Consider the following 27,961-nt stretch of genomic DNA (forward strand, 5'->3'; position numbering starts at 1 on the left):
GAACTGTGAATTTTAAGTTGTCTTTTATAAGCCATATCTGATAAAATGAAAACATGACATTTGCATAAAACATGACGAAATTTGGGATTGGTACAAGTCATGTCCGTCAGAGATGCATACAAGGTTATGAAAAGAAAAGAACGCGTGCATTTCTTTTATATAGGTATATACATCTGTGTGTGTATAAACAAAAAACTTTCAAAGCAAAAGTACAGAAGTTTCTCTTCAGTCTCCTTCCTCGCCCATCCCTGCTGTACTTAGTCCTTTCAGCCTCTTTTTTACAGAAAACAAAAGAAGGCACAGATTTCAATTTTTAGGGTTGCAAACTATCTTTAAAGATCCTTTCCACTTTAATATTTCTGGCTTTCAAACAATTGCCATTTTACCTAAAAGGGCAACGTGTTTACAGATTGTATGTGAAATCACTTTTGAGAGTAATGTGTTTCCTGAACATCTCTATTTTTAGCACGGTGATAGCTCAAAGCTAAGAACCCTTCCTAATTGGAACTGTACTTGTGGGAACTTAAAGATAGTGTTCTTAATTTTTTCCTGATATGGACACATCTTAATGGGGGAGGCATCTTAGGAAATCTGAGATGTTCCTCCTCTTATTCATAGCTGTGAGGCTTCTCTCCTCTCCAGGTTGGAATTGTGTAGTTTTCTATTTGAGAACTAACTGTGGTTGTTTCCAGTGCAAAGTTGAATGTATTTTTAGCGCTTTTTTTTTTTTTTTAATGCAGTTTAGCAGCTGGGAATAAGGTGAGCCAGAGCAATGTGACTAACGAGTTTTCTGCAGGCCATCAGCAAGAGCCTCACCAGTGGTACGTGGACCGTCGTGCTGGTTTAAGAGAAATGGTGGTAGTGCATGACTCCTCAGAAGTCCTACAAATAAACACTGGCATGGAATGTTTCATCAGCATTTTAAAAACAACAAGGGAATGCAGATTTAATAGGCTAATATGTTTAAGTGGCCTTGGTACCATCTTACTTAACACAGTGGGATTTTCTGCAGCCTGCAGAGGTAGGAAATAGTTCTGTACACATTTACTGTGTAGGACTTCCTTCTTTTGGACTTAATGTGGCTTAGAACAAAGAAAAAACAATTTTCCTCTTGTAATTCACCGGGGAAGAAGCATTTTTAAATACATTAGAGAGATCTTTAGTTGCCTCTCTGAACATCAGGGCCCTGATGTACTGGTTATTTTTTATTAATGCAGGCTTCCAGTCAATGAGGACAGAAAGGAGATCGCTGACTGCGTAAAATTCTGGGCTGGTTTGAGTTATAGCTCAGGAGACGGAAAGATCCTCTTTTGCCTAAATACGAGGTTCAGTCACAGTTAGGAAATATAAAGGCATTAATGTCGTAGGGTGTTGTTAAAGAATAAAAACTTAAGCTGAAAGAGAGAAATGCATGAGGGAGAGTCTTGCGTCAGATGGTTACAGCAGAGGATCTGGCTGCTGGACTTCTGAGTTCTGCTCCAGCATCTCTAGATCTGCTGGGGGAATAATGTAGCTGTTGTTGGCATCACTGTATCTCTTCATGGAAGAGAAAGCGTGTTTCTAAATAATTTTGAGATTCAAGGAGGAAAGGCTGAATATGTTTGGGAATTTCTGCCCAGTTACTGTACCAACTGATTACAGGGACAGTTGACTACATGTAACTGAAAGCAAACCTCCATTTAAATGATGTTAAATAATACAGTATTTTATTTAATAGTCTCTATTAGTACACACAGATGCATAATGAGAATTTACAGGTGTGTATGACTCCTAGAATCTTGTACTTTTTCTTGTAAACTGTTGTCCTAAAGTTTGAATTCTTACCATATTTCTTTTTTTCTGCTCGCACACATTAGAGTAAATGGGCAACAATCTTGAAAAAGGTAGTCACAGAGTGGAATAGCAGTTGGTGTTTTGTTTCCTGGCAGGCTTAATGTATTTTGCAAGTAGCTTTACTGTGGAAGATGCAGTTTCAAATTTTGTTCCTTACGCATTGCTTAGTATTGGTGTGGGGGGAAGAGTGAGATGGTGCTGGCCTGCATTATTTCAAAAAGAGTTCCTCAGCATATGAACAGAAACTAAGTAGCTCCTCCACAGTAGACCCACTTCCTTTGTATAGTATTTGTAGAGAACATACTTCAAGAGTGCTGAGCTCTTTCTGGGGGAGGTGCAGAGGAGAGAAGAAGGAGGGGTTTGGATCATCCATGCAAATTACAGGCAGGCTCATCTTTGGTAAATGTAGACGCATCTCAGTTATGATGACAAACAGTCTTGAAGGATTTCTGCTTTTAATTCCATCAAGGTATATTGAAAAAACAAATAGTGTAGTTATATAATATGTAAATGATCCTTTTTTTATTTGTGAATATTATTTTCACTGTCTTAGCAATTGGGCCTGAAGTATTTTTCTGGGCTTAGTGGCAACACAAAGGCATTAGATCAAGAACGTTCCAAGATTCAGATTGGCTGGTATTTGCTTATATCACCATGACTGAATGTTACCAGTTTTAAAATGCTTTTTTGTTGTTCAGGAAATTTTAAACCAGCTTTGATTTCAAACATGAAACTTGGCAAGTGCCTTGTCCATAATGTGTTCTAATCACTGCTGGTATTTTGGAAAAGACTTGGAAAAGATTGATGTTGTTATTTTATTAGAAATCTGGTTACCAATTGCATATCTGAACTTCTTTTCTTCTTTACCTGAAACATAATTAGCATATGGTCTTGTAGTCCTTTCCCCGGTATTAGTGTTAACATGATGGAATTTAATTTTGTATTTTGCTATATGCAGGTTTTTGTTAGAATTTTTTTACTGTTAAAAAATTACCTACCAGTTTCAATTCTGTAGTTTGGTTGACCACCAGGGGGGTGCATTTGATCTCATCTGTTTTATTTAAACATATATTATGGAACAGGTTGAATACCCAACCTTACTTTTCTAATAATAATATTTTATTACCTATTTAGGGGTGGTTTTTTTTTTTGTAGTGCAAATGGAGCCAGAGTGAATTTTAGTCTTGGCACTTTGAATAATTGAATAATTGCAGAAGCCCTACTAGCCTGAGCTCATACCTAGCGTGTATCTTCATCTTACATATTTGAAGCGGAGATAAATATTGCAGAGATTTAAGTGTGTACACACTATAGCTCAAGGTCCCTGGGATAACTACAAACATAATTTGTATTGGACCAGGCCGGCAGGATGCTGAGGTCTCTGAATCCAGTCCTGCAACATATTTAGATATACTTTGCCTCCAGCAAAAGTAGCCATTCTTTTTAAAAATCCATTTTAAACTTATCTAGTAATTATGCTGTTGCTTTATTAGCTAGATTTTGCAGGATGTGGCTGGTAGTATAAAAACCTTTTTGGTTTTTTTACTACTATTGAAAGTAAATGGAAGATTTTTTCCTCCTTTTTTTTCCAAATACTATTTCCTGTTCTGACACAGTGATCAGTTTGAGTCATTGCTGATGTATTCTCTTTTTCTGTATTGTTTCCAGGGAAAAAGAAAAATATATAATAGAGGTTTGCCAGATCATAATGCAGGAACTGAACTTCCCTGAACTTTTGTGTAGTTGCAGCTTGGTCTGAATTTCACTTCTTGTAGGACGATGTCTAATTAAACAAGAATTATATATATGGACTTTACTGGGAAGTATTTGAGAGCTCACATTGGTGTTACATTAAAAGTTTAAGCAGCAGATTGACGATACAGTCCAAAGGTCTCAAAGTCCTCTGGTGTTAAATTTCCAGAGATTTCTGAGATGAATGAAATTGTGGGGGTTTGGTAGCATTGTCCCTGTAATATTGAATCTCAATAGCCTGTACAATAAGATATTGTTCAGTATGCTCCTTGGGCCTTGAGCTTAATATGGCAGTTACATAAACTGAAATAATGCGGAACTTCTGGGCATGGTTTGTGCATAACATTGTGCAAGATGAAGCTGGTTTTGGACTTCAGGTTAATGGCCTCCTGGCAAAAGAATAAATAATGTGCCTAAGTAAAAGTGTGCAGTGATTTGTGCTTCTGCATGCGGTGGGATAAACTCAGTCCATGCATAGTCTGGAAGAGTCCTGATACCACTTGAGGTGCACCTGCTTATATGAAGTCCAAACTTTAGCCTATAGTCCTAACTTCGCTTTCTATTATCTATACTTTCTATTAAAAGGTAGCATGTCCCTTCTTAACACATCAAAATCCCAAGTTCCTCCCAAGGTCCTTGGTAGGCCAGTAGAGGTAAGTTCCAAAGCAAGTGGGCAGAAGGCCCTTTTAAAAACTGCTTTACATGGACAAAGTAGGCAGCTGTTTAGGGTAGCAAAACAGTGATGGACCTCCTGTTCTCCTAATGTGTTCCAGGGCCCCAGAAACCACACTTGCCATTGCTGCTCTGGAGAGCTGCAGGGGGTATTGCCACCCCTGGTTCTTCCACTCCTCTGGCATCAACTAGAACTACAAATTCATGCCTCTGTGCTGATGCCACTTCCCTCCTTGTCTTTTTCTCCTGTGAGAGGAGTGTCACGTCTTCATCCTAATACCTTCTCCAGCAAAGGAGGGGGAATGGAAGCTCTGCGTGTGAAGAAGGGAAGGCAGATTCTCACAGTGGAGGCAGAGGGAAGGAGGTGCTTGTCAGGGAGATGGGGTTAGGCTGCTGCGTGAGGGTAGAAGTGTTGTACATCCTGGGAGAAGATCAAAAGTCCCAAAAACATAGACAATGGATCTCAAAAAGGTCACTAGGTACAGCCTCCTGATGTCAGATTGCAAGGCGATGGACCGTTAATGATGTCAGGAGTAAGAGTTGTGACAACTTTCCAAAGTTTCTTACAGTTGAAAACCTGCAGCCTTTACTCACTTATTCGGCTTGCTTTTGCTGTCTCAAGAAAGAGGACAATAAAAGTTATTTTGTCCTTATTCTTGGAGCAGCACGAGTAAGCTCAGATATGGTGCTGGGGGTGTGTTCTCCGTACAAGGAAAGGGAAACTTCCAGCATTAGTAAGAGAGAAAGAGGCAGGATATAGTGAACTTCAGGTCTTGCTGATATTGCTGAGTTTATCCTGGAAATATTCAACTGCCATGTTTAATTGCTCAACACTTAGGGATATTTAGAATTCAAAATAAAGATTTATCACTTTGATCTTCTCTGCCGTATGTCACATGAAATGTATGTGCATTGCCATGTGTTTTTTCATTTCACCTTAGTTATATTGCCTTTCATCCAAGATCTTGCCCTTTCATAGGTAAGGGTCAGACTGAACTTCTTCGGGGCAGATCTGTGAAGGACGTGGAGAGGGAGTAGCCATTAAACTGCAAGTATTACGTGTACACAGTGTCTCTGTGGGGATAACTCGATGTCATCTCCTGTACCAGAAATCAGCAACGAAAAGGCTTTAACTGTGCAAGGCAGTGGAAATTCAGGACTACAACTAAAGGAGGACCCTGTTTCCAAAGAAGAATTTAAGGACACTACATGTGATTACTTCAAACTTTAAAATTTAATCATTAGAACTAATATCCTTACTGTAAGAAAAGAAGCCAGATGATCTTCCCTGACCACAGTGGCTGCAATTTTTATTTTAGTTTGCTTTGCCAGGGAGCCAGTTTCACAACTAGATCATGTCGGTGTAGAGTAACACGATGAAGTCATATACTCACACAGTGAAAACCTTGTATTTCTGAGTTCAAAACCAAATTCTGTATCAGTATTTAATAACATTTTTTTACGTTTTAAGATACATTAAATACCACATTGTTCTGGCTCATGCACATCTCCATTATTTGGATCTTACAATTTTGATTCCTTTCACATTTGATGTGTTTCTTATTTCTAAATCATCAGTTTTGGATGCTGTCAACACTTACATTCTTTTTCTCATCCTTAATGAATCTGTTTAATGATAATAGCCCTAGCACCTATTGCTTGGCATCGGAGTAGATTCTTCTTTCTGTTCTTATCTAATACCATTGATTAATAACTCGTTGCTTCCTATCTGTCAGACAGTTTTTATCCACCTTATTGTATTATTATCCAGACCGTAATTCTCTAGTCTTTCTATGAGCTTCCTGTGTGGTACTGTGTCAAAGGCCTTGCTAAAATCCAAACAAATTATATCCGCCACATTTCCTTTATCCGCCCAGTTTGTCACTGCACTGAAATACCCATCACAATGAAACATTTATTGATGTAAGTTTCTGTGTTAAACCAGAATAAATGTGAAGGTTCTGCTGTGATTATGTGATAGAGCCTGCTTCTTAACAGGTATTATGATTTTATCATAGAATCATTGAGGTTGGAAAAGACCTCTAAGATCATCGAGTCCAACCATCGACCCAACACCACCATGCCCACTAAACCATGTCCCTAAGAGCCTCATCTACACGTCTTTTAAATACCTCCAGGGATGGGGACTCAACCACTTCCCTGGGCAGCCTGTTCCAATGTTTAACCACTCTTTCAGTAAAGAAATTTTTCCTCACATCCAATCTAAACCTCCCCTGGCGCAACTTGAAGCCATTTCCTCTTGTCCTAGCGCTAGTTAGTTGGGAGAATAGACCGACACCCACCTCGCTACACCCTCCTTTCAGGTAGTTGTAGAGAGCGATGAGGTCTCCCCTCAGCCTCCTCTTCTCCAGGCTAAACAACCCCAGTTCCCTCAGCTGCTCCTCATAAGACTTGTTCTCCAGACCCCTCACCAGCCTCAAGTGCATCTTTATGCACTAAAGATAATTTGAGCCATGGGAGATGATACCATTCAACAGGAGCGGTGAGGCTGTGAAGACCGAAACATTATGAACCTTGAAAAGAAGTGGGAGAAGTTTATATGCTACAATAACTTGTAAAGGGCATAAGCGAAGTCCTCAAGCTGTATTCCAAGAGATGCTCAGAGAATATCAGCTTCAGAACTGCTTCACAAAAAAACTGTATCTTTAGAGAAAGAATTGTTTGGGCAAGGCCTCGTGAAAGCTGCATGCTGTCACTGTTCCTGTTCCTTGGGAACATAAACAGGATCTAGGGACAGCTTGTGCAAGAAAACAGTTGGAATAGGGAATATCATGGTTTTCAGCAGCCAACTTGATTACCATCATCGCCCCCACGTAGGAGGAAAGCTTCAAGAGGTATTTAGAAGGATGGTGGGTCCCACCTGGCTATAGCAGAACTACCAGTGAAACTGCACTTTAGGAGTCCAGGTCAGGTCTTAAGTGCAGTTATAAAGAGACTAACTCTTCAGTGGGTTGAGAAGTTCAGCTTCTAATGTGCTTTCACAGCCGGGCTTCTCAAGTGCTTGTTGCTTACTCTGTTAGCGGTAGGAATAAATGAGAGGGGTGGACTGTGCTGTTAAGGGATCCAACACATTTAACAGTATGAGGGTCCTTGTGGTGAAATCGCATCCAATACCTTTTTCGGAGTGACCATTAGGGTCGATTATGCATCACAGTTTTTATTTAGTTGAGTGTCTCTAACTTTCTGAAACCCAAATTTCAAGGAGTGTTAGTCTTTGCCTGAAGGCAGTATTTTTCATACTTGAACGAAAATAGTTCAAACACTATTGGGGGTGTGTGTGTGTGTGAAAAGTAGCCAAAAATACACCTTTTTCCTGATTAAAATGCTTTTCTAGTTGAAACAGCCATGGTTTGGAAATTAAAATTTGTAATGGATACAGTCTTCACTGGGAAAGTAAACTCAAAAGATGAATGCCATAAGGAGGATGAAATCTCTGTGGGCACACAGCTTTGCAGTGAGCTAATAACAGATGGAGATTTACCATTTTGACAAAGAAACCTTTGGTCTCCTGTTGTCCATTACTGCAGTGGCAGGAACCCTTGATCCCAGCAGAATGCTGTAGGTTGTCTTCTGCTCCCGTTCTACTGAATCAAAAAAACCCCAGGTTTCTCCCATCTGCAGCCCTGCGACCCCGGGTTGAGCCACAGTCCTAGGGTTAGGAAGAAGCCCACTTCAGCACTACTATACTATACAAATAGCCATGAGTTCGAAGAGAGAACTGGAAATGACCAAAACTCCTGTGTACTTTTAAAAGTGTACAAAGGGCTCCAATTCAGAAAAACATTCCTTTTTGGGGAGGATTCTTTAAACACAGGCATTACTTTTTTTTTTTTCTTTTTTATTCTATCCCCTCAAGACAAGAGAATGGTGACACAAAATAAACCTGTTTATAGAGAACTACTACCAGCTAAAGTGCATTCACCTTAAAAAAGCAGAAGTAGTGTAATGCTATATCTACAGTAATAAGATTTGTTCTTCTGCATTGCTGATGAGCCTAGACAGAGCATTGTGCTGGTGTGTCTACACTGGTTCTAATTCCAAACTTTGGTTATTTTTCGTTAGATGAGGAGCCTGTGCAGCATTGACCTCCCTCTCTGATTTCTGTGACACAATTAGCCCATGGTTCTGCTTATGTTTTCAAGCCTAAAATGCCAGAAAGTAATCTGCGCCATATCCTAAGTCATTATTTGGATTCTGAAGTTGGAATGAGGCCTCCTGACTGGCCCCTGAGCTTATTTGAAAATTTTCTTGGAAGTAATGGGCTTGATTTTTTTTCCCCCCCCTGAGTTCCACGCCCCCCCCCCGCTTTCCCTGGTTGTTGAAGAGGGCTTTCTTAATATAATCCATGAGTTTTTTCCTGAGTAAGGACATAACTATTTTACTTGCTGTGTATAGTTACTTGTGGCAGTTGCTTCATCATTGGTTTGCAGTTCCAGAAGTGAGAGCAATGATATGAGCAAGTACTTTGAAAAAGATCAATTGACTGATGTTGTGAATTCTATGTAGAAAATTCAAGAGATATCAGTAAGTGTTGTGCTATATTCTGTCCTAGCCTTCCCTCTTCCCATAACTAATCAACTGTATATGATTCTCATTGACCTGCTCCAGGTGACTTCAGATATTCAAGGAAAATCAAACCTCAAGGAAAATCAAACCCTTACAGATACCGACCTTCCTTATTGCTAAGAGGTTGCAGAAGGCTGACATCTTCTGAAATGTTTTCCAATAACGATACTTTTTTTTCTTGTCTTTAATGTTTAGATGGAATGAATGTGGTTCTTCTGAAAGTGGGGGACTAGACTATAAACGTGAGTCAGGCACAGTGGAGTCTGTTGCCATACAAGTCGTGGAATATTGCTAACGAACTTCGGTCATTGTACAGTCAGTAGCTTTGCTTTCACAGTTTTCAGGCTCTGCATAAACTTTACAGCAAGCAAGAATCACGAGAAAGCAAAGTGAAATATGTTTCCCTTCTGATATTTGTTTTTAAAGCCTTTATGGAGAGCTAACACTTGCTCTCCTGTTAACACTCTATTAACGTACCTCATTCCTGACCTGCCATACTCCTCATTCTTGCAATTCCAGCTCTTGGGCCTCTCTCAAGCAGAAGTTCACCGGCTGTTCTTGAGCCACATCCCTTGCTTTTCACAAGAGGATTAGGGCACTCCTTTCAGACAACGGTCTCCTGCCCCACAGTGCTAAGCGTGCTCACTCGTACATAGGAATGCGGGCCTCCTGCTTAAGAAGCTGCCTCCATTTCTACTTCTTGCTCGTACATACCTGTCTAAATCATTTCATCTCGAGGTCACAGGTTTCTCAGTTTGTAAAATGAAAGATATTACTAAAGTGGCAACGATTGGTATTGTCAGTTTAATGAGGTTTTCTGTAGGTTTTGCTCTGGGTTTAACTCCAACCTGTAGCTAAAATAGCTCTTTAAGGTCCTCTGTCTGTGCGTGTTGTATGTCAGGTGTTCTGTTAACTACGGTTATTTAATTGAAGTCTTTCAAGATGGCAGTGAACACACTCTCACAGCGAGCTGTTTCCAACGCTCCCTTTCTTTTACTGGGTGGATCGTAGCACGTGCCAGTTAGGGCTGCCTTGAGGAGAGGGGCTGCTTTATCTGCAAGCACTATGCCCCTCTGCTTAACTAGCAGAGTAACGCTAGATTTTGTATTTACTCCTTTTCCTTTCCAGTCAGAAGAATGTGCACGGAGCAGGAAGGACTTCAGGTGAAAACTACTAGGAAAATATGCTGAAGAGCAGTTGTCAGGGTGGTGCCCAGCATGGGAAGGGGATGCTGTACCTTTGTGCTTTGATAGGAGAGGGCTAAATGCTTCCTCGTTCTCTACAAGAAAATGGGGGTTTTGGACAAAATTCACTGTGATGAAGTCCATGCACCAATTTATTCCTATTTAGGTCATCGGAATAGCGCTTCAGTGGTGCAGTCTGTATATTGGCTCTCTATACAGGGATACATTTCACCCTCAGTGAATGCTTTTTGTTTTCTCAGTTGAGGTCAGTTTTTCATTGCATTAATTAAAAGAAATAGCTTTGGATTGCGAATACCACTGCCCCTCTCCTTCCCTGCCAGCAAGCTGGCGTTACAGTCCTGAAGATGTTAGAAAAGGGGTAAATTAGGAAGGGAAAGAAATGGAAGTTCAGAGGATGAAGCTGTTATCACTTATCTGACAGTTGTACTGTTGCCTACTTCTGATGGACTTAAGATTTTTTGCCTGGATTTCTCCACTGTTCCTCTGTCTATCTTACCAGATGCCAATCAGGAGAAAGAAGGATAGTTATTTGATGTAAAGATTGTCTAAAGGATGAGTGATACCAGCAGAGTTTAAACATAACCTTATGTAAATATGCTCTAGTTGTTGTAGCTTTAGCTATCGTGCAGAGCATTCACGAGGTCAAGGATGGAATTTTGTAACAGGAACTTAGAATAACAACCACAAGGACTTGAGCAATTAAGGATGTATAGAATGCTTACAAAGGTTTTGGAAAAATAACATCCATAGTGGCGTCCTGAAGTTAACCGCCTCGGAATGAGTAGGCGGCACCTACCCAAACGACCACCGACGACCACTCGGGACCCCCGTGCATGCTTAGAATAGTTTTGCAAGGTTAGCAATATGTAAATGTAGTAGATAAGAAGGGTCAATGTGACGTATATGCCATACTAATGAATTATGCAAACTTGAGTGTATAAATATGCTAAGTTTTCTGTTTAACCTTACACTTGATTTGGTGTAAGTGTGTCCGATTCTGTGCACTATTGAATAAAGCAATGTCTCCTTCCTAAACGTAGCCTTTTATCTGCGTTTTGGGAGTTAGAGTAAAATGATAACAGTTTTCTGGCGACCCAGATGGGACCTCTAATTTGGACTAGACCTTGACTCGCTGTGTACCGCTGGAGGGGAGCTCTCACTGCCTGGACTCTGGCGTGCACTGGAGGATTTCTCCGGGGACTCCATCCGTGATCTCCCCGCTGGAGGGTGAGTAGCGAACCAAAGTTCTTAGAGACATTGCAATCAGGTAATTTAGTTCCCCCGAGTAAATCGTATCCACTATTAGGTATGTATTGGAGGGATAACAAGGTTAAATTTTGGAGTATTGGAAATCTCCTCATACGCTATTACGGTGACGACCGGAGTATGGGGAGTCGGGTTGAGAGCACTTCTCTTGGCAGCATTGGTAATTGTTAAAAGTCTGTTTGTTAGTCTGTTTGTTCCGCTTGTGTTCTGTGTTATCAAAATGGGTAATGTACCCTCGGCAGAAGGCGGCATTACCAAATGTTCGCCGTTAGGATGCATTCTGGGAAATTGGAATAAGTTTGGGAGCGATCCCCTTACATGAAAGAAATTAATTATGTATTGTAATGACCAGTGGCCCCCGGTGGAAAACGGGGAAAAATGGCTGCGGCTTGGGACTGTTAATTATAATACTATTTTGCAGTTAATGTTGTTTTGTAAAAGGGAAAAGAAATGGGATGAGGTGCCATATGTCCAGTTGTTTTTCCCGTTGCGGGGCAATTTGAAATCCGGAAGAAGTGTGGGTTAGTCTGAAAAGATTTGAATGTGTTATTAATGGAAAAAGATCAGAAAGGACAGAAAGGGTTGTCACGATGTTGTTCAGCCTGTAGTGTTGGGTTAAGATGTAAAAAGCTTAAAGATAATGAGGAGGATGAGGATGTGGAGTTGTTGGTTGCCCCTTGAAAGATGAGTGGACGTGATAAAGGAATATGAGACAGTCAGGAGGAGAAGATGCCCTTGGCTGGAATCTGATGGGGAGGAAAGTGATGTAGAAAGTAGAGCTGGTAACGATCCTGTTAGTCCAATTGCTAGATGAACGAGGGACAAGAAACCAATTATACAAGCCCCCTTTAGGCTGTGGGGCCAGAAGGAGCCCCAGTATATGTGAAAGTGCCCTTTTCTACAGCAGATCTTAAAAATTGGAAAGATATGGCAGGGTCTTATAGGGAAGACCTGGATAAGGTAGCCAGGACTGTTGAGATTATAATTGAAAATCATGATCCTGACTGGCAGGATATGCAGGTACTAATGAATACCCTTCTTGCGTATGAAGAAAGGAGAACTGCGCTGGCAAAAGCCAGGGAAGAAAATGAGAGTTTGCATAAACAGCACAGAAGTGAAAGACTGAAGGAATTTTTGCCAACTGATGACCTGGCTTGGGATCCAAATGATGTTACTCAGAGATTGTTAATTTCAGGATATCAATAATTGATTCTGTTAGGGATTAAGAATGGGATCCCAAAGCCCAAAAATTTGTCTAAATTATGTCAGGTTGTACAAGGGAAAGAAGAGACTCCCTCGGCTTTCTATGAAAGATTGTGTGAGGTAGCCAGGCAGTGGACAGATTTGGATCCCGAGAGGGAATCGGACAGCCTCACTTTTGTAACCTTATTTGTAGGGCAGTCAAATCCAGATATCAGGAGAAAGCTTCAGAAAATTGAGGGGCCTAATGGCCGATCGATCGAGCATCTGCTAGAAGTTGCTTGGAGAGTGTATAATAACAGAGAGGAGGTAGAAAAGAAGAAGCAGGAAAAATAGCAAGTGAAGAAAGACACTAGGAAGGCACAGCTATTGGCGGCAGTAATAACGCAAAAAAATCAGAGGAAGGGTCCTAGGCCACGGGGTCCACCGTTTAGGGGCCATCCAGGACCAACAGGTCTATCAACTAGAACCCCTTTAGGGAAGAATCAATGTGCTTACTGTAAGCAGGAAGGACGTTGGAAAAGGGACTGTCCCCAGATCCCTGATAGAACAAGACCCCCTTAGACCACAATTGGACTCCATTCCAGAAGTTGCAGATTTACTGGCTTTGGATCAGGACAGAGACTCAGATTGCTGGGGACCGGAGGTAGATTCAAACTCCCCAGCAGAACCTCTGGTTACAATAAAGCTGGGGAATGAAAAGGTTAATTTCCTGGTAGATACAGGAGCTACATACTCTGTTTTGAATTCTTGTAAAGGGCCTTTAAGTAAATTTACAATGCTGGTTGTTGGTGTGACAGGGAAATGAGAGGTGAAGCCCTTTTTCCAGCCCCTCAGGTGCGAGGTAGGAAAACGGACCTTCACCCATGAATTTTTATACATACCTGAATGCCTACTACCTCTATTGGGAAGAGATTTGCTAACCAAACTAAGAGCTCAAATTACCTTTCAAAAAGGAAAAATATGTGTCCATATCCCAGAGGAATACGCCGTGGAGGTGCAAGTGTTTGTTTTACAGAATCATAATCAGGATCAACAGGAAAGTTCGAACGCCATTCCGGAGGATGTGATGAATGCCGTTAACCCTCTCGTATGGGCTACAGGAATACCGGGAAGAGCGAAGGCCGTGGAACCGGTAAAGATACCTCTCAAGCCAGGAGCTAAACCGATGATTGAACAGGTGTATTCCAGTCGACCGGACCTGCAGGATACTCCACTGGAAACAGCTGAGCTGGAATTGTTTGTGGACGGCAGCAGTTTTATGACAGAAAGATACCGGAAAGCTGGATACGCTATTGTCACCACGGGTTCCGAGATAGAAGCAAAATCCCTCCCAGCCAACACTTAGCTCAAGAGGCAGAATTGGTGGCCTTGATTCGAGCCTTGGAAATTGCTAAAGGAAAAACTGTAAATATTTGGACAGATTCTAAGTATGCCTTTAGTGTGGTGCATGCGCATGGGGCTATTCAGAGAGAGAGAGGACTCTTATCATCACAAGGTAACCCCATAAAGTATGGGGAACTTACCTTAAAATTACTACAAGTAATAAATTTACCTAAACAATTAGCAATTATGCACTGCAAGGCCCATAGATTTGGAAATAAACCTGAAGTAACTGGGAATCGAAAGGCAGATTAAGCCATGAAAAGAGCAGCAGGGATAGCTGAGCTACTAGTCTTTGTGCCAGACAAGTACCAGGAAATGGGAACCGCCCCCTCTTATGGGTCAGAAGACAATGTTAGCTGAATTATTAAAAGGAATTAAAACGGAAAGTGGATGGTGGATGACCCCAGACAAGCGACTCATTGTGATGGCAATAGTAATGAAGGAAATCATGCAGAGGGTGCACCAACAAACGCATGTAGGAGCAGAAGCCCTAGTGGATTTACTAAAACCCAATATTCTTGGAGTTGGAATGTTAGGAACAGCTAAAAGTATCACTAGGAAATGTGAACTGTGTCTAAAGAACAATCCAAAGATACAATCAAGGCTGCCGCCTGGAGATGTGAAGAAAGGAAATACCCCAGGAGACTATCGGCAAATAGATTTTTCAGAATTACTGCAGCAAAATGGGTACAAGTATTTGTTAGTACTTGTAGATACATTCTCAGGTTGGCCTGAGGCCTTTCCGTGTCGTACCAACCAAGCGAACAAAGTAGTGAAGGTTTTGTTGAAAGAAATTATCCCAAGATTTGGCGTACCTTTAGGAATATCATCAGGCAGAGGGCCTCATTTCATAGCAAAAGTAGTACAAGAGTTAGTAAAGGAGTTAGGCATAAAATGGGATCTACATACCCCTTGGAGACCACAATCCAGTGGAAAAGTGGAAAGAATGAACCAAACCTTAAAAAGGCATATTAGCAAAATTTGTCAAGAAGCAAAGATGAGGTGGGTGGATGCCCTACCTTTAGCATTATTAAGAATAACACCAAAGTCGAAGCAAAAAGTCAGTCCTTTTGAAATTGTGTATGGAAAACCTTATATGGTAAGCAATACTGAGCCACTGACTGTAACAATAATTGGAAATCAAAACATTAAGGAATATTTAATATCTTTAGGGAAAGTATTGCACTCTCTTGACAGGTTTCTGCAGTTGAGGGCACCCGTAGGACTCGACTCACCGGTTCATCCCTTCCAACCCGGAGATTACGTCTACCTACAGATGTGGAGCAATGAACCTTTGAAAGAAAGATGGAAAGGATCCTTCCAGATTCTGTTAACCACATACACCGCTGTGAAGCTTGAGGGAGTCGAACCCTGGATCCATTACATGAGGATCAAGAAGGCGGCAGCAGGAGATAAGTGGACAGTGGTGCCCCGAGCAGATAACCCCCTACAAATTAAGATCAAAAGAGAGACTTAATGAATTGTACTTGGGAACAAGGACCCTCTTATACAGAGTTAGATTGTCCACAAGGGACAGTATTATTTATTATAATATGCGTTTAGTTTCTGGCTCTTGTGGCATTATGGAGACCAAAATTTTGATTCTTTGGGGAACACTTAGTTTAGCAACAATAGCTAGCCCGATAGAAGAAAACTTAATATTGAAACTACTCCAAGGATTTGGTAAATTGCATAACACCACTAGTATTACTGCCTGTCTCCTGCTCCCAAAATCAAGTAAAAATCCAGTTGAATGGGGGATCCTAACGCCAGACTTACAAACATTACAAAACTTGAGTCAGACCCTGACTACTTTAGAAAAAGCTGGAGCCATTCATTTTATAAAAAATGGCACTCATTGGGGCAGAATGACATGGTCAAGTTACAACGCTGATACTATAGTAATTAACTGAAATCAGACCAGAGCTGGTGAAGGACATGCAGTAGTGAAGGTGATAACCGAAAATGAACTATATACAGGGAAAAAGGTGTCTCTTATGGGCAGTCTACCAGGTATGAGTCTGTGTATTTCTGATATTACTCAATCCCATGAACAAGTCCAAGAGATTAGTCAAAATTGGATGACTAATAAATGTGATATTTTAAAGGAAAATTATTACAAGCCTGTATGGAAAGGTCCCAAAGCTGATAATTGGCATTATATGAAACCAACCTTTTGGTGCTTTGAATGGATAGGGGAACAAAACGCCAATAAGTCAGAATTGACTAATTACAAAGGAATAGGCCGACTTGATAGGGGATTGATAAAGCAGAATTGGAATATTCAACTGTTCTTATCCCGGCGTTATATCAAGCATACCTCATATGGCTTTGACTGTTGGATGTTGTTGTAGAAATTATTCAATCAGTTCATCAATGAGGACGCATCAAGACATACAGTGTAATACCATTACAATACCTGCACCCGGATATTCAGTCTGGGTGCTCAGTGATGGTACATGGACCAATCGACTCCCAGTTCAAAGTCTAACTCACCAGATAACTTTGGGAATATTAACTTCATGGAGGATTAATCCACTAACTCCCCTATTATGGAGTAAAGTTAAGAGAAATTCTGAAGATCCATGACAAGAATCATCTACTTCTGTCAAGGTGGGGTGGGCATTAGAATCTTTATTTAGTCCCCAGGCCATGTCTTTTCAGAACCGATGGCTCATACAGAACCTGACAGCACAAGTAGAGGTCTTGGCTAATGCTACTAATGAAGGATTACTGACAATAAACAAACAGGTACAGGCCAACAGTGAAATAACGATGCAAAATAGGTTGGCATTAGATTTATTATTAGCCTGTGAACATGGATTGTGTGGTTATTTACATCTTAATGAAGAACACTGTTGTATACATATCCCGAACGTAACCCAAGAATTAAATGTGCAATTGAATAGGATGAAAGAAATAACTCAGAGTACTAGAATCCTTAGGGAGACAGGGGGACCAGCTGGTTGAATCAGATTCTTCAAAGAATTAGTGGATGGACTTTAACTGGATGGTTAACAAGTTTGATACAGAGTATAATAATAATAATAATAATAGTGATTATCATAGTAGTTTGTATTCTTTTTGGATGCATAAAGCAGGCTCTAATGAAAACCTTGTTCAATAGTAAAATAATGATGATGCAAAATTACACAAGTCTTGAAGATGACTATTAGTACAACGTCAAGATTTCCAAAGGGGGGAACTGATACCAGCAGGGTTTAAACATAACCTTATGTAAATATGCTCTAGTTATTGTAGCTTTAGCTATCGTGCAGAGCATTCACGAGGTCAAGGATGGAATTTTGTAACAGGAACTTATCTTAGAATAACAACCACAAGGACTTGAGCAATTAAGGATGTATAGAATGCTTACAAAGGTTTTGGAAAAATAACATCCATAGTGGCGTCCTGAAGTTAACCGCCTCGGAATGAGTAGGGGGCACCTACCCAAATGACCACCGACGACCACTTGGGACCCCCGTGCATGCTTAGAATAGTTTTGCAAGGTTAGCAATATGTAAATGTAGTAGATAAGAAGGGTCAATGTGACGTATATGCCATACTAATGAATTATGCAAACTTGAGTGTATAAATATGCTAAGTTTTCTGTTTAACCTTACACTTGATTTGGTGTAAGTGTGTCCGATTCTGTGCACTATTGAATAAAGCAATGTCTCCTTTCTAAACATAGCCTTTTATTTGCGTTTCGGGAGTTAGAGTAAAACGATAACACGAGGACCATGTTTCTCAAATGATTCCTTCAAGAAAAATTTCATCCAAGCCTCTAAAGGTTATCCTGTGGCAGCATCGTCCTAGTGCCTCTGTCGGAGGCTCTCGTTCCTTCACTGGAATGCTCAAGAATTGGTTCTGCGTAAGATCTGATAATTCTTGCTGTGCTGTCCCCTTCCGTGCTCTCTGCTTTGCCTCCTGCTTTTTAATACGTCTGATCTTGACAGAGTGGAAAAGTTAAACCTAAAAATAAGTTCCTGAGCTCATTCCCATTTGTGGTATACATGTGTGTATGAACATGTTTGTGTGACAGTATATCATCTGATATAGTGCATTTCTTTTTAAACATCTGTGGGGATGGGTTGGGAAGGCTCATATAACGCTGAAGTCTGAAGAACTGGGTTTTTACTCATGGGAGAGTAAAGAAAAAATTTCACTTAGGAATTGCCCCCAGCCTGTGGGCCATTCAAAATCAGTATTAGATTCGCATTCAGGATGTATTTGCAGATCTCTGTCAGTGTGCTGCTGGTGAAGAGAATAGCTTTGACTTTGAATGGGGTAAATTAGGCAAGTTCTGCTGTCACCTTTTAAAAAGAAAATTTAATCGAGTTTTGATTTGTTCCTTTAATGAATCATTGGTGCATTGTATGTGTCTGTGTATATTGCTGTATGGTTTGTTATTATGAGGCCAAATCCTGACAACTTATTGTAAAATTGTTTTAATTTATTATTAATATTTTTTGTTTTTCTCATTTCTCCTGGTTTTGGAGCCTTTATAATTAGATATAATTAAAACCACAGGTTTTAAACTCCAGTCTAACATTTAAACTCATATTTATGGTGCAACCCCTGGAGTTTTATTGTCATTCCAACTGCATTTTGGAAAAAAAAAATTTTTTTTTTTTTTTTGCATCTGTTCAAATGCTGTGTCTACAGCTACCACTTAATCAGCTGTTTTGCACAGTAAAACGACATTTATTTTACACAGTAAGAAACCTTGCCGTTTTATAGAGTAGCTATTCTGTATCCCTTAACAAAAGGGTGCAAGGGACCTTTTGCCTTGTATACTTTAAAAACAGCTTTCCTCTTTTTGAACTTGTTTGTCTTTCTCTGTTCCTCCACGCAACAGTCTGAAAGTGCTACATGCTGTAGAAAGAATTTTAAAAAAATGTTGTTGGCTGGCATTATGTAAAACCATATTTTCCCTTTTGATGCATATGTTCTGGTCCTAGCAATGTCCTTGTTTTGCTGAAATTAACATTTTTCCCCTCATAGTCATTGGTATGTGATGGTGTTTTTCTGTCTTCTTTAATTGTGATGCTTATTTTTTTTTAATTAGTATAGGGTTGATTCTTAAAATTAAGTGGCAGAAGGCTTCTTTCCAAGTTATTCAGAGATCTTTTGCTGAAGAAATATATTTTGCTACTCTCAATTGCCTTTTTCCCCTTCTTCTTTCATTGCAACCTACTCTGGGAAGAGCTTCTTTTAACAAAAAAAAAAAAAAAAAAAAAGAAAAAGGCTACGCTTGACTGATAATGCATTGCTTTGGATGGTGAAACATTATGAAAGTTTAATTTTTAATTAAATCTGAAATACCAATTATAACTGAAAGAGATTTTAACCTGTTTCTTTTCAGACTGCCTGAAGTTACATTGTAGATGCTGAAATCACTGCACCTTAAAAACAAAAAGATTAAGCTGCACTGCATTCCTGTAAGTAAAAGCTTTTCTGGTACCTTTTGTCCGTATTTTTCCTCTGTATGCATCCAAAGTGTTAGCACAGTAGCTGGTCTTGGATAAAGGTCAGAGTCCCCTTGAATGGGATTTAGAAGTTCAAAGGATGTTTTATTTAAAAATTAAAACAGAACTTACATCTTGCCGATCTTTAATTTCAGACCCCTGAATAGATCATTCTTTTCTGCTTTGTTTTGAGTATCCTTAGGAATAGTGTGCGTCTCTGTCTGTTGACTTACAGTTCCTGTTGCTTTGTCAGTGAGGATTTCTGCACTTTGGTGCAGAGATAACAGCAAGTAGCAGAAGATTCCTTATAGCATAAAATATAGTTTATTCTCTTTTTGTGATGTTATAACAATTTTTTCTCTGTTATACAAGAAAAAACCGAACAACTTTCTGATGACATCACAGGGGGCTTCAGCTGCTTTAGGGTGTAGACGAAGACAGAAATGCCTCATTCATCTGTGCTGTGACACAACACAGCAGTCAAAATATAACGTCTTATGTCTCTCAGCAAGAAAGGAGTCTCTTTCTAAGAGCATAGTTATTCCATAAATGCAAGTCAGATTGTACATCAGTCTGATCTAGCCTTATTTAGAATCTGTTTATTGAATGTATTTGGGACAATAATTAAGATTTGGAACTTCAGTGGCTGAACAACAGGCACGCAAAAGAGGATTGGAAAATACAATAGACTCAGATACTCTGAATTTAATGAAATAATATATGAATAAAAATCCAGGAGCTTGTAGATAGTAGGAAAAAAATTGATTTTAGTTGGACAGTACAAAGCTGTGGAATATTACAAAGCAAAGTTGGTTTGTTTTCTTGTTTAAGATCAAACTGTGCAGTCTGTAATGAAATCCAGAGCCTTCTTACACAGTGGTACTTCTGTACTTCAGTGTTAAAGTATTTTAACTATTACATACGATTTTTCCTTTTTTCCTCCCTCTCCCTCCCCCCCCCCTTTTTTTAAATTGTATTTTAATGATTTATTTTAAACTAGCTGAAGGGTACAGTACACTGTGGGCAGCTAATGCATGCCCCTTCCAGCGTGGAGCGCCAAGCATGACTCAGGCAGGCAGATTGTGCCATGCTGGCTCTACTCCATTGTGTTTTTACATTACTGGCAAGGGCCGTGCCATTGTGTTGTTTAAATATTGTGTATTAACTGCAGGCTGTGGCCAGTGAATGGTATTTAACATTTTCTGCTCATCATTCCTGAATATGAGCAGCTTCCCTGGCCACCAGAGGTTAACCTTGCAATTACACTGGTGAGCCGAGTTGAAAACACTCATGGATTTGCTGGTTCCAGCAGCAATTTCAAGGGAGGTGTTGGGGGAAAAGTGGGGGAACACTTCTGATTCTGTGAGTACAGAATTTCGAAGCTGTCTTGCAATTTTGTGTGAACAACCGGGAGAATTTTTGTTGGAAAGTAGAAGTAATTCTCTTTCCAAAATGCAGCAGCAGAGCGGGGAGTGAATTAAAGCAAGTTCTTTGAATCCTTAGGATCCAGATGGTCAGTAAGTCCTGCATGGACAGCCCTAAGGCAAAATACCAGGTAGCAATATATGGGCCTGATGAGTGGTGCTGGCTGGAATGGGCATTTTTTAGTTTTTTATGAGACTCTAGGCTTTGGAGGAGAAATAAATACACAAGTGTAAAACTCGTGTATAGGAAATGTTTTGTTTTATCAAGGGTGGCGAGCACATCAAGGCAGAGATGTTGAGCAGTTTGCTCAAGGTCAGAGTAAATCAGCAGTCAAACTGGGAATGGCGCGTGGGGTCACGACTCCCAAGTCTGTTCTGTTCTGCCCAGTTCTTCTTTCCATTCCATGAAGTAAAGGTCCAAGTTTCTAATCTTTGAGTTTCTTGTGCCATTTGCTTTTTCAAAAAAAAATACCCCACCTGTAAACTTCTAGCTGCTCCTAAGTTCTGTAGCCTTGCCATACAGCCTGTTTCTGGAATACAGAAGCACAAGGTGGGGGAACTTTTACGTATGCACGTGTATGCTGTAAGATGAGGATGTGATTCTTGCTATACCTTGTGTCCACGTAACTAGTAACTTGTCACAATAAAAATGGGGCACCTTCTTTATAGAGGAAAGTATGCTTTAAGGATTTCCTTTGTTTCCTATGTATGTTTGCCGTAATCAGGTGTCTCTAATTGTAAGATCTTTAATGAAGTGAACTTCCCAGTTTGGCTTTCCTGTATTAACCTGAAAACACGAAGAAGAAAAGGCAAGCCATGCTCTGGTAGTTTTCTGGTTTTTTTTTTTTGAATTGGGTTTCTTTAATTGAAGGGTGGAAAACTTGCTTTAGGGTAGGGATGTCCCTAAAGCAGCTGATTAATATAAGGTGGGCCAGATTTTCGGCCGATACGAAAATATGCTTCACTTGATAAATGGCATTAGAAGAAAATACAGATTCACAACACGTGAACATCTGGCAGGCAGTTGCATAAAAACACAACCTTCTAAATGTAGTGCAGGCATGCTTTTAATGGAAAAGGTCTGTGGGCTGGATTCTTGCTATGTTGGGTGCACTGGCCATGTTTTGCTATGTACTAAAGTTATGTGGATTAATAGGCAAGTAGATCCATTGAGGTCCATGGGACTACTCAAATACTTAACTTTAAGGATGTGGTTAAGTACTTTGCTGTTTGCAACTAACCCCAAATAGGATTAAGTCTAGTATGAGGAACTACCTCTGCTCTCATTCAGCGTCTACTTGATTTTAGAAGGGGACAGTGAAAGCGTATTGTATGGGAAAGAAAAAGATTCTGTTCACACAACCTGAAAACCTACACAAGAGACACCCTGGATGTGCTTTCAAAGCAATGGTTTTAGTTATATTGCCATCGGCTAAGGCCAATAAGGAGTATATGACACATTATTTTTGTTAAAAAGAGAGATTTTTTCAAGGTTTCAGCCTTATGCAGCCTTGTGATCTGATTACTGACCAAGAGATCCGGTGCTCTAATCTTGACGGATGCTGGCTCAGTGAGTGGCATTGGACAAGTCATTTAACCTCGCTGTGCCTTGTTCAGCAGATCACTTTTTAAATCTAGTTCAAACTGATACAGCTCTGTGAACATTATTGAGTTTGTGTTTGCAAAGCTCTTAGAGGAGAAAGAGTAACCATTGTTAGTATTAATAAGTATATTGTGTAGACAAATCACGAGGGATGGAGATACAGCCACACATGGGGGTGATCTTTCACAACTCACTTGTGCCTTTGTTTAATTCCATCATTCAAAGGTATCAAGGCCAACTCCGTTTTACAGAAGTATTTCTCATGTCACTCTCCCCACCGTTGAGTATTTTATTGTTCGTGTTCTCTCTCCGTCTGTTTCTCTGCTACTTTCCTACATGCTGAATTAACCTTGCATACCAAACTTTATTCCCCTTTTTTGTATTATACAGCAGACACATTTGTGTAGCCTCCAAATTACAGAAAGCAAATTCATTTTGTCTAGTGATTGTTTGCTGGCGATGTATGAAACAGACAGAAGACAGTCTGAATTTTCATAAGTTCAATTGAGCTTGCAGGCATAAGGAAAGGAACAGGCAGAGCCCAAGCCAGTGTGACACAGTAAGCTGGCATCCCAGAGTGCGTGCTGCATGTGTAGCGTCAAGATGTCAGGGCTGAGAAGGGCTTCGTCCATCACAGTAGTGCTTTTAAATGAAGGAAGAGTTTTGAAGCAACAAACAGGCTACCCTACTGTGTTCTTTACAGCGCAAGAATCCTCGTGGTTCCTGATGGATATGGGATATGTCCTTCCCTCTTGTAACTTGCTGTTTTAACTAGAATTTCATGTCTAAGATGGGCTTTGTTGAGCCCTGCAAATTCCCAGTTCCTATTCCTCTGACAAAATGTAAACCCTCAATAGTTTAGGCCGGGTTTTTTTTGTTGGTTTTTTTTTTTTTTTTATGCAGAAGATACTGGCTTGTAGAAGCTACGCTGGAGAAGACATGTACAAATGTGAAATGACTATGGAAGTGTGCTTCCTTTGAACAAAGATCAATGTCTTGGGGCTGACTGTCACTGAGGAATTGTGTTAGCACTAACAAAGAGAATTAATTTTGCCTTTTCCCCTTCCTATACCAAGGCATTAATCCAGAAGCTCACAGGGATAAATTCTGCCCTGATTTCTACCTGTGGAACCCCAGTGGAAATGTGGAGAGGGCAAAAATGTTTGTCAAGGCAGAAATTGTCCTAGTGTTAAAATTGTTGAGAAAGCAGAAACTGGTTGATTGTTATCTGGCCCAGGGGCAAGAGGATACGTAGGAGCCCTACGTGGCATTATATGCTTCTGAAAGTGTTGCTTTTGTTGTATGTTAAGGAGAATATGAAAAAAATATTCTAGTGAGTGAAAAGTTATAATCAGGAGCACAGTGATTAATTGTTCTTCATATCCACTGGGAGAAAGACCTAAAGAAATCAGTTCAATGAGCAGTGAAAATTACCAAGTTACATATTAAGAACCATGTTCTGACTGTATCGGTTGTAAAGCACTGGGATGCACAACCTGTAGGTACTGTGGAAGCAGGGGAGGTTTCTTTTTTAAGGGATGGCTTGGAAAACCATCTCTCAGGGCATGCTAGGACTCGCTGTAAGGCCAAAGACCAGGCTGGATGGGTTCTGTTGCTCCCTGGCGTTTCTCTGATTCAGTGTACCGTTTGGGAATGTTGGTATGTGGCTAATACATTCCTGATTAATAAAGCTTAATGTTCCCGAAAGATCCCCAGGGTTCTCATTTTTCCATCCTCTCATAACTGAAACCATACTGTCTCTTCAAAGATTTCACTGGGCTGCCAGCATTTTGCTTTGACCCTTCTTTTTTTAGAGAAGGACAGGGGAGGGAGTCGTATAGACACCGAGGGCAGATTTTCAGTGGCTGTGAGTCTGCGTGGTTTCTTTCCAGTCGGTGCACTAATGCTTATTTGTTTCAGCTGCCGGTTTTTAAAATTTGGATGAATGGAGACACTCCAGGTATTGCCTGATACAAAGCCCTCTGACACAGATCGTGGAGACAGTTGAAAGTTGCAAATAGGATTGATGATCAGAGCAAATATGTAAGGGGGGGGGGGCAGTAAAGCTTGCTACAAAAAGGTAAATATCTCAGGAGATTGGGAGCTTTGTGATTGTCTTTGTTTTCTGAATTTTCATGTAAACATTCTTGAAAGATATTTTCACTTAATGAAACGGCAAATCTCAAAATGCAGTTGGCCAGCCTGAAAATTTTGTTAGTTCTCAGGTTGGTTTTAATCAATCCCATTCACAACTTTGCACAATAAAAGAGCTGGGAATGATTGACAATTAAGTCCTTCGTGCTTTTTTTGTTTTCTTGCAAATGTTTAAGGTTTGGGTTTTTTGGGAGGTGGAGGGGTCATGTGGGGCTTTGTTTGTTTGTTGTTGTAGGTCTGTACTTTAAGGGCTTCAGTTGTCGTGTACAAATGGGTAGAATCTTGACTTTTTTCATAGATGGCAGCTCTTGTTTTTGCAGAATAGCAGCCACAATAGATGAAGATAGGAAAATGGCTCTCCACTGTGTGGTTGCTTTAGTATATAAAGGAGTAGGGGTTGCGATTCACTCATATTAAAAAGGCATGGGAATATTAGCATTGATTCCCTGAGTAGAACTACTTTAGTAAGTTGTAAAATACTTCAGCACTTCAGCACCTGAAGATGTCATGGTGAAAGTGGAAAATCTTTCACTCCATTTATCAAAGCGTTTGCTGGTCTACTTCAAGATAAAAGAAAGGCTAAATCTTATTGAGCAAGGAAAGTTATCTTAGACCGGAGATGTAATCAGATAAGCTACAAAAGGAAAAAAGGCAACATAGACCTGGCCTTTTCCAAGCCTTGGTAGTTTTATTTTGTCCAATCCGAAATGAAGTTCTTCAGCTAAACCAATGTATAATGGGAGGGACTCCACAGAAAGGCATTGTGGTTATTCTATATTTACATCAGTGTCCCTGAGGACACTCTCACTGAATCATTTCAAATTCCAGAGTCTGATGTAGGGCAGTCTGATGAATGTAAGTTACCCAAACTTTCTGGTCTGTTTTCTTCATTAGTGTAAGTGGTCTAGCTCTGAATTTTACTATAGAGGATCTGGTTCTTCTTATTGCCCTCTTTCCCGTCATTGTCCCTGCATCTAGATAATAGATTAGAAGAGATTTTAATCTCAATTGTGTCAAAACTCGTCTGTTGTTTTCAACAGTTTCCACTGGCACGAGAGAGAGCAGAATATTTGTTTTATTTATTTATTTATAAAAATAAATCATCTACAGAGCTCCGCTGCTGACATGTCTGTGGCTTTGGTGCCAGTGCACGCTCTGCAGGGCCTTCAGAAGTCTGACAGGGAACGCTGTCCTTCAAATACGTATTTTAACAGTCCTGTATTTCCTCATTGCAAAAGAATTTCTCCAGCATCTTTTGTTCTCTGTGTGTGTGTGTGTGTGTGATCATCCTATAGCATTTTGGTTTAAAAGGACCTAGTTCTTGCTCCTTGCTTCCTTCTCTTATACCTCTCTCCTTTAGGAGCCTGCAGGAGCTGGCAGCAAGATAGCTGGATTGGAGAGAGTGAGCACTTGGCAGATCGGCCTGTGCCGTTAAAGGCCATTGGAAAAGTATTTGGCTTTGCAAGATGTTTTGGTGTCAGTAATAACTGAAGGCACCTCTGAGTCAGAACCTGCATTAACGAAATTTTTTTGAACCCGTTGCTTTCCCTGGCAGATTTTTTTTTTTTTTTTTGAGTTGTCCTCATAATGCTTCCTTAGAAATTTAATTCTCGTTCATGTAATGTTCTCATGGAAATTTTGAATAATGAGAATCTTTTGTAAAATGGAAGAGCGTTATCTCATCTCTTTCAAGGCTGGCAATAAGTAATCGAGAATCCTGTGACTCTTAGCAGCAGAACCTTTTCAAGGAATTAGGTATATATTTCCCAGCAGCAATGATAGCATTTGTGCGCCAGATCGCTGCATGCCCTCTCTGAATATGAACTGGTTTAGGTCATGATCCTGCAGTCCTGGGTCATTTAGGTAGGGTATAGTGGCACAGTTCCTGTGTATATAGTTTGCAAGATCAGACCATCAATGGAAAAATCTGCCGAACATCAGAGTCTGAGGCAGAGGCAGATGAATTCTCATCTCTTCTCAGTTTCTTTTTCCATTCATTAGGGTTTCAGGCAAGGAGAGTAATCTGTTTTGTCATGTCTCTTGCCCTGTTTTAATACACAACTAACCTTCTTATGTCTGAGTGGCTGTCACCTTTCCAGAACAAGTGATAGTGGATTCCTGAAGCAAACAACTATAAAATGATCACCCTTTGGGGCAGGCTTGGTGTGTAAATGACAGCTTTTGCCTGGATGCAGTTAACGACTAGAGGGAAATTCCAGCAGTTGGGCATCACACAAGCCTGAGGAATGCAGAGAGGGACCAGAAATCAGGTGACCAAGAGGGTATACAATTGCATTAGTGTATCATCCTGATGGGAAATATAGCACAATTAGAAGTGAGAAATCCCTGAGTCAATAGGCAAGTTTGCTTATAGGTACTGATGCTCATGGACGGCACCTGAATGTAAGAGTTTTGATTCCTCGTAATTATTTCAATCCTGCAGGAAGGAAAGGATTATGCTTTTTACTTTTGTCAGGGTTTCGGTGCTATTGAATTGTTCCAGTGCCTCTTGGCCTTGTGAAAATCACCCCAGAAATTATACTGTTTGCTGTTTCTTCCAGTGTCACAAATTGACACATTACTACTTAGCCTCTTTTTGTGTCTGTTCGTGTGGTTTAGAAAATACTGCTCTTTACGGCTACATCTGCCCTTATTCTGATCACGCTTGCCATTCAAGAAGACATTTGTTTGCCGTGACAAACTCCTGTTCAGTTTACCAGTCTTTGTTATACTGCGGTGGTCTCACACCTATGTGCTGACACATGTGGGTCTAGAACTGCACTGAAGAAAATCTTCAGATATTAGTACAACCCTAGATATCTGGCAAATACTTAGTTTCCTCAGGATACCAGTCATGGTCACCTGAAGTGTTTTCCTGCCCTGTCCAGGGAACTGTCCTCTGGCAAAAGTTCAGGAGAATTCTTCTTGCAGGAAGGTAATCACAACTAGTATCTATGATTACAATCTATAACAAATACAAAATCTTTTACATTAATGTGTCTATTTTTGGAGTGGTACTGAACCAAAGCTTTGCATTCAAATATTCCCTGAACTTCTGGGGTTCTCAAAACTTCATTCTTTTCTCATATGTGAAGTCTTAGACTGTTGCAGAGATACGGAAATTGATGAAAGGCCACTTCGCTACCAGGTCCAAATCTATTTTAGGGGCTTTAAAGCTAGATGTGGTAACATTTAAGTGCTCAACTCCAAGTGGAATTTAAATGCCAGAGTTAGGGTCTTTATCCAGTCCTTGGGAAGTGTTAAGGGCAAAGGGAAGAATCTTGTTGGGTGGGGTGCAATCTAGAGGCAGCCAAAGGGAAGGTCCAGAGGTGATTCTTCCACGGACAAGATTTCTTACCAGTAAGAAACACAGAAAGGATCTTTTCCTTACTGCAGCCATTAGTGTCC

At 40.3% G+C, this 27,961-nt stretch overlaps 1 protein-coding gene across 3 annotated transcripts in view; it reads left to right on the top strand.

The window, feature by feature from the left end:
* LOC143165500 (uncharacterized) overlaps nucleotides 1–27,961 on the top strand; it is a 477,160-nt gene that overhangs the window by 161,512 nt on the left and 287,687 nt on the right. For 2 of the 3 annotated variants that reach the window (XR_012996266.1, XR_012996264.1), the window contains exon 5: nucleotides 19,270–19,345. Coding sequence is in view for 1 of the 3 variants with exons in the window: in XM_076348981.1 (XP_076205096.1) it covers nucleotides 5,237–5,295 (59 nt within the window). In the remaining 2 variants the exon portion in view is untranslated. Of the gene's footprint in view, nucleotides 1–5,236; nucleotides 6,195–19,269; nucleotides 19,346–27,961 lie in introns of those variants that run through there. The other variant, XM_076348981.1, reaches the window with a different exon arrangement.

The sequence above is a fragment of the Aptenodytes patagonicus genome, chromosome 1 (genome assembly GCF_965638725.1).
Source record: "Aptenodytes patagonicus chromosome 1, bAptPat1.pri.cur, whole genome shotgun sequence".
In the NCBI taxonomy this organism is placed as follows: Eukaryota; Metazoa; Chordata; class Aves; order Sphenisciformes; family Spheniscidae; genus Aptenodytes; species Aptenodytes patagonicus.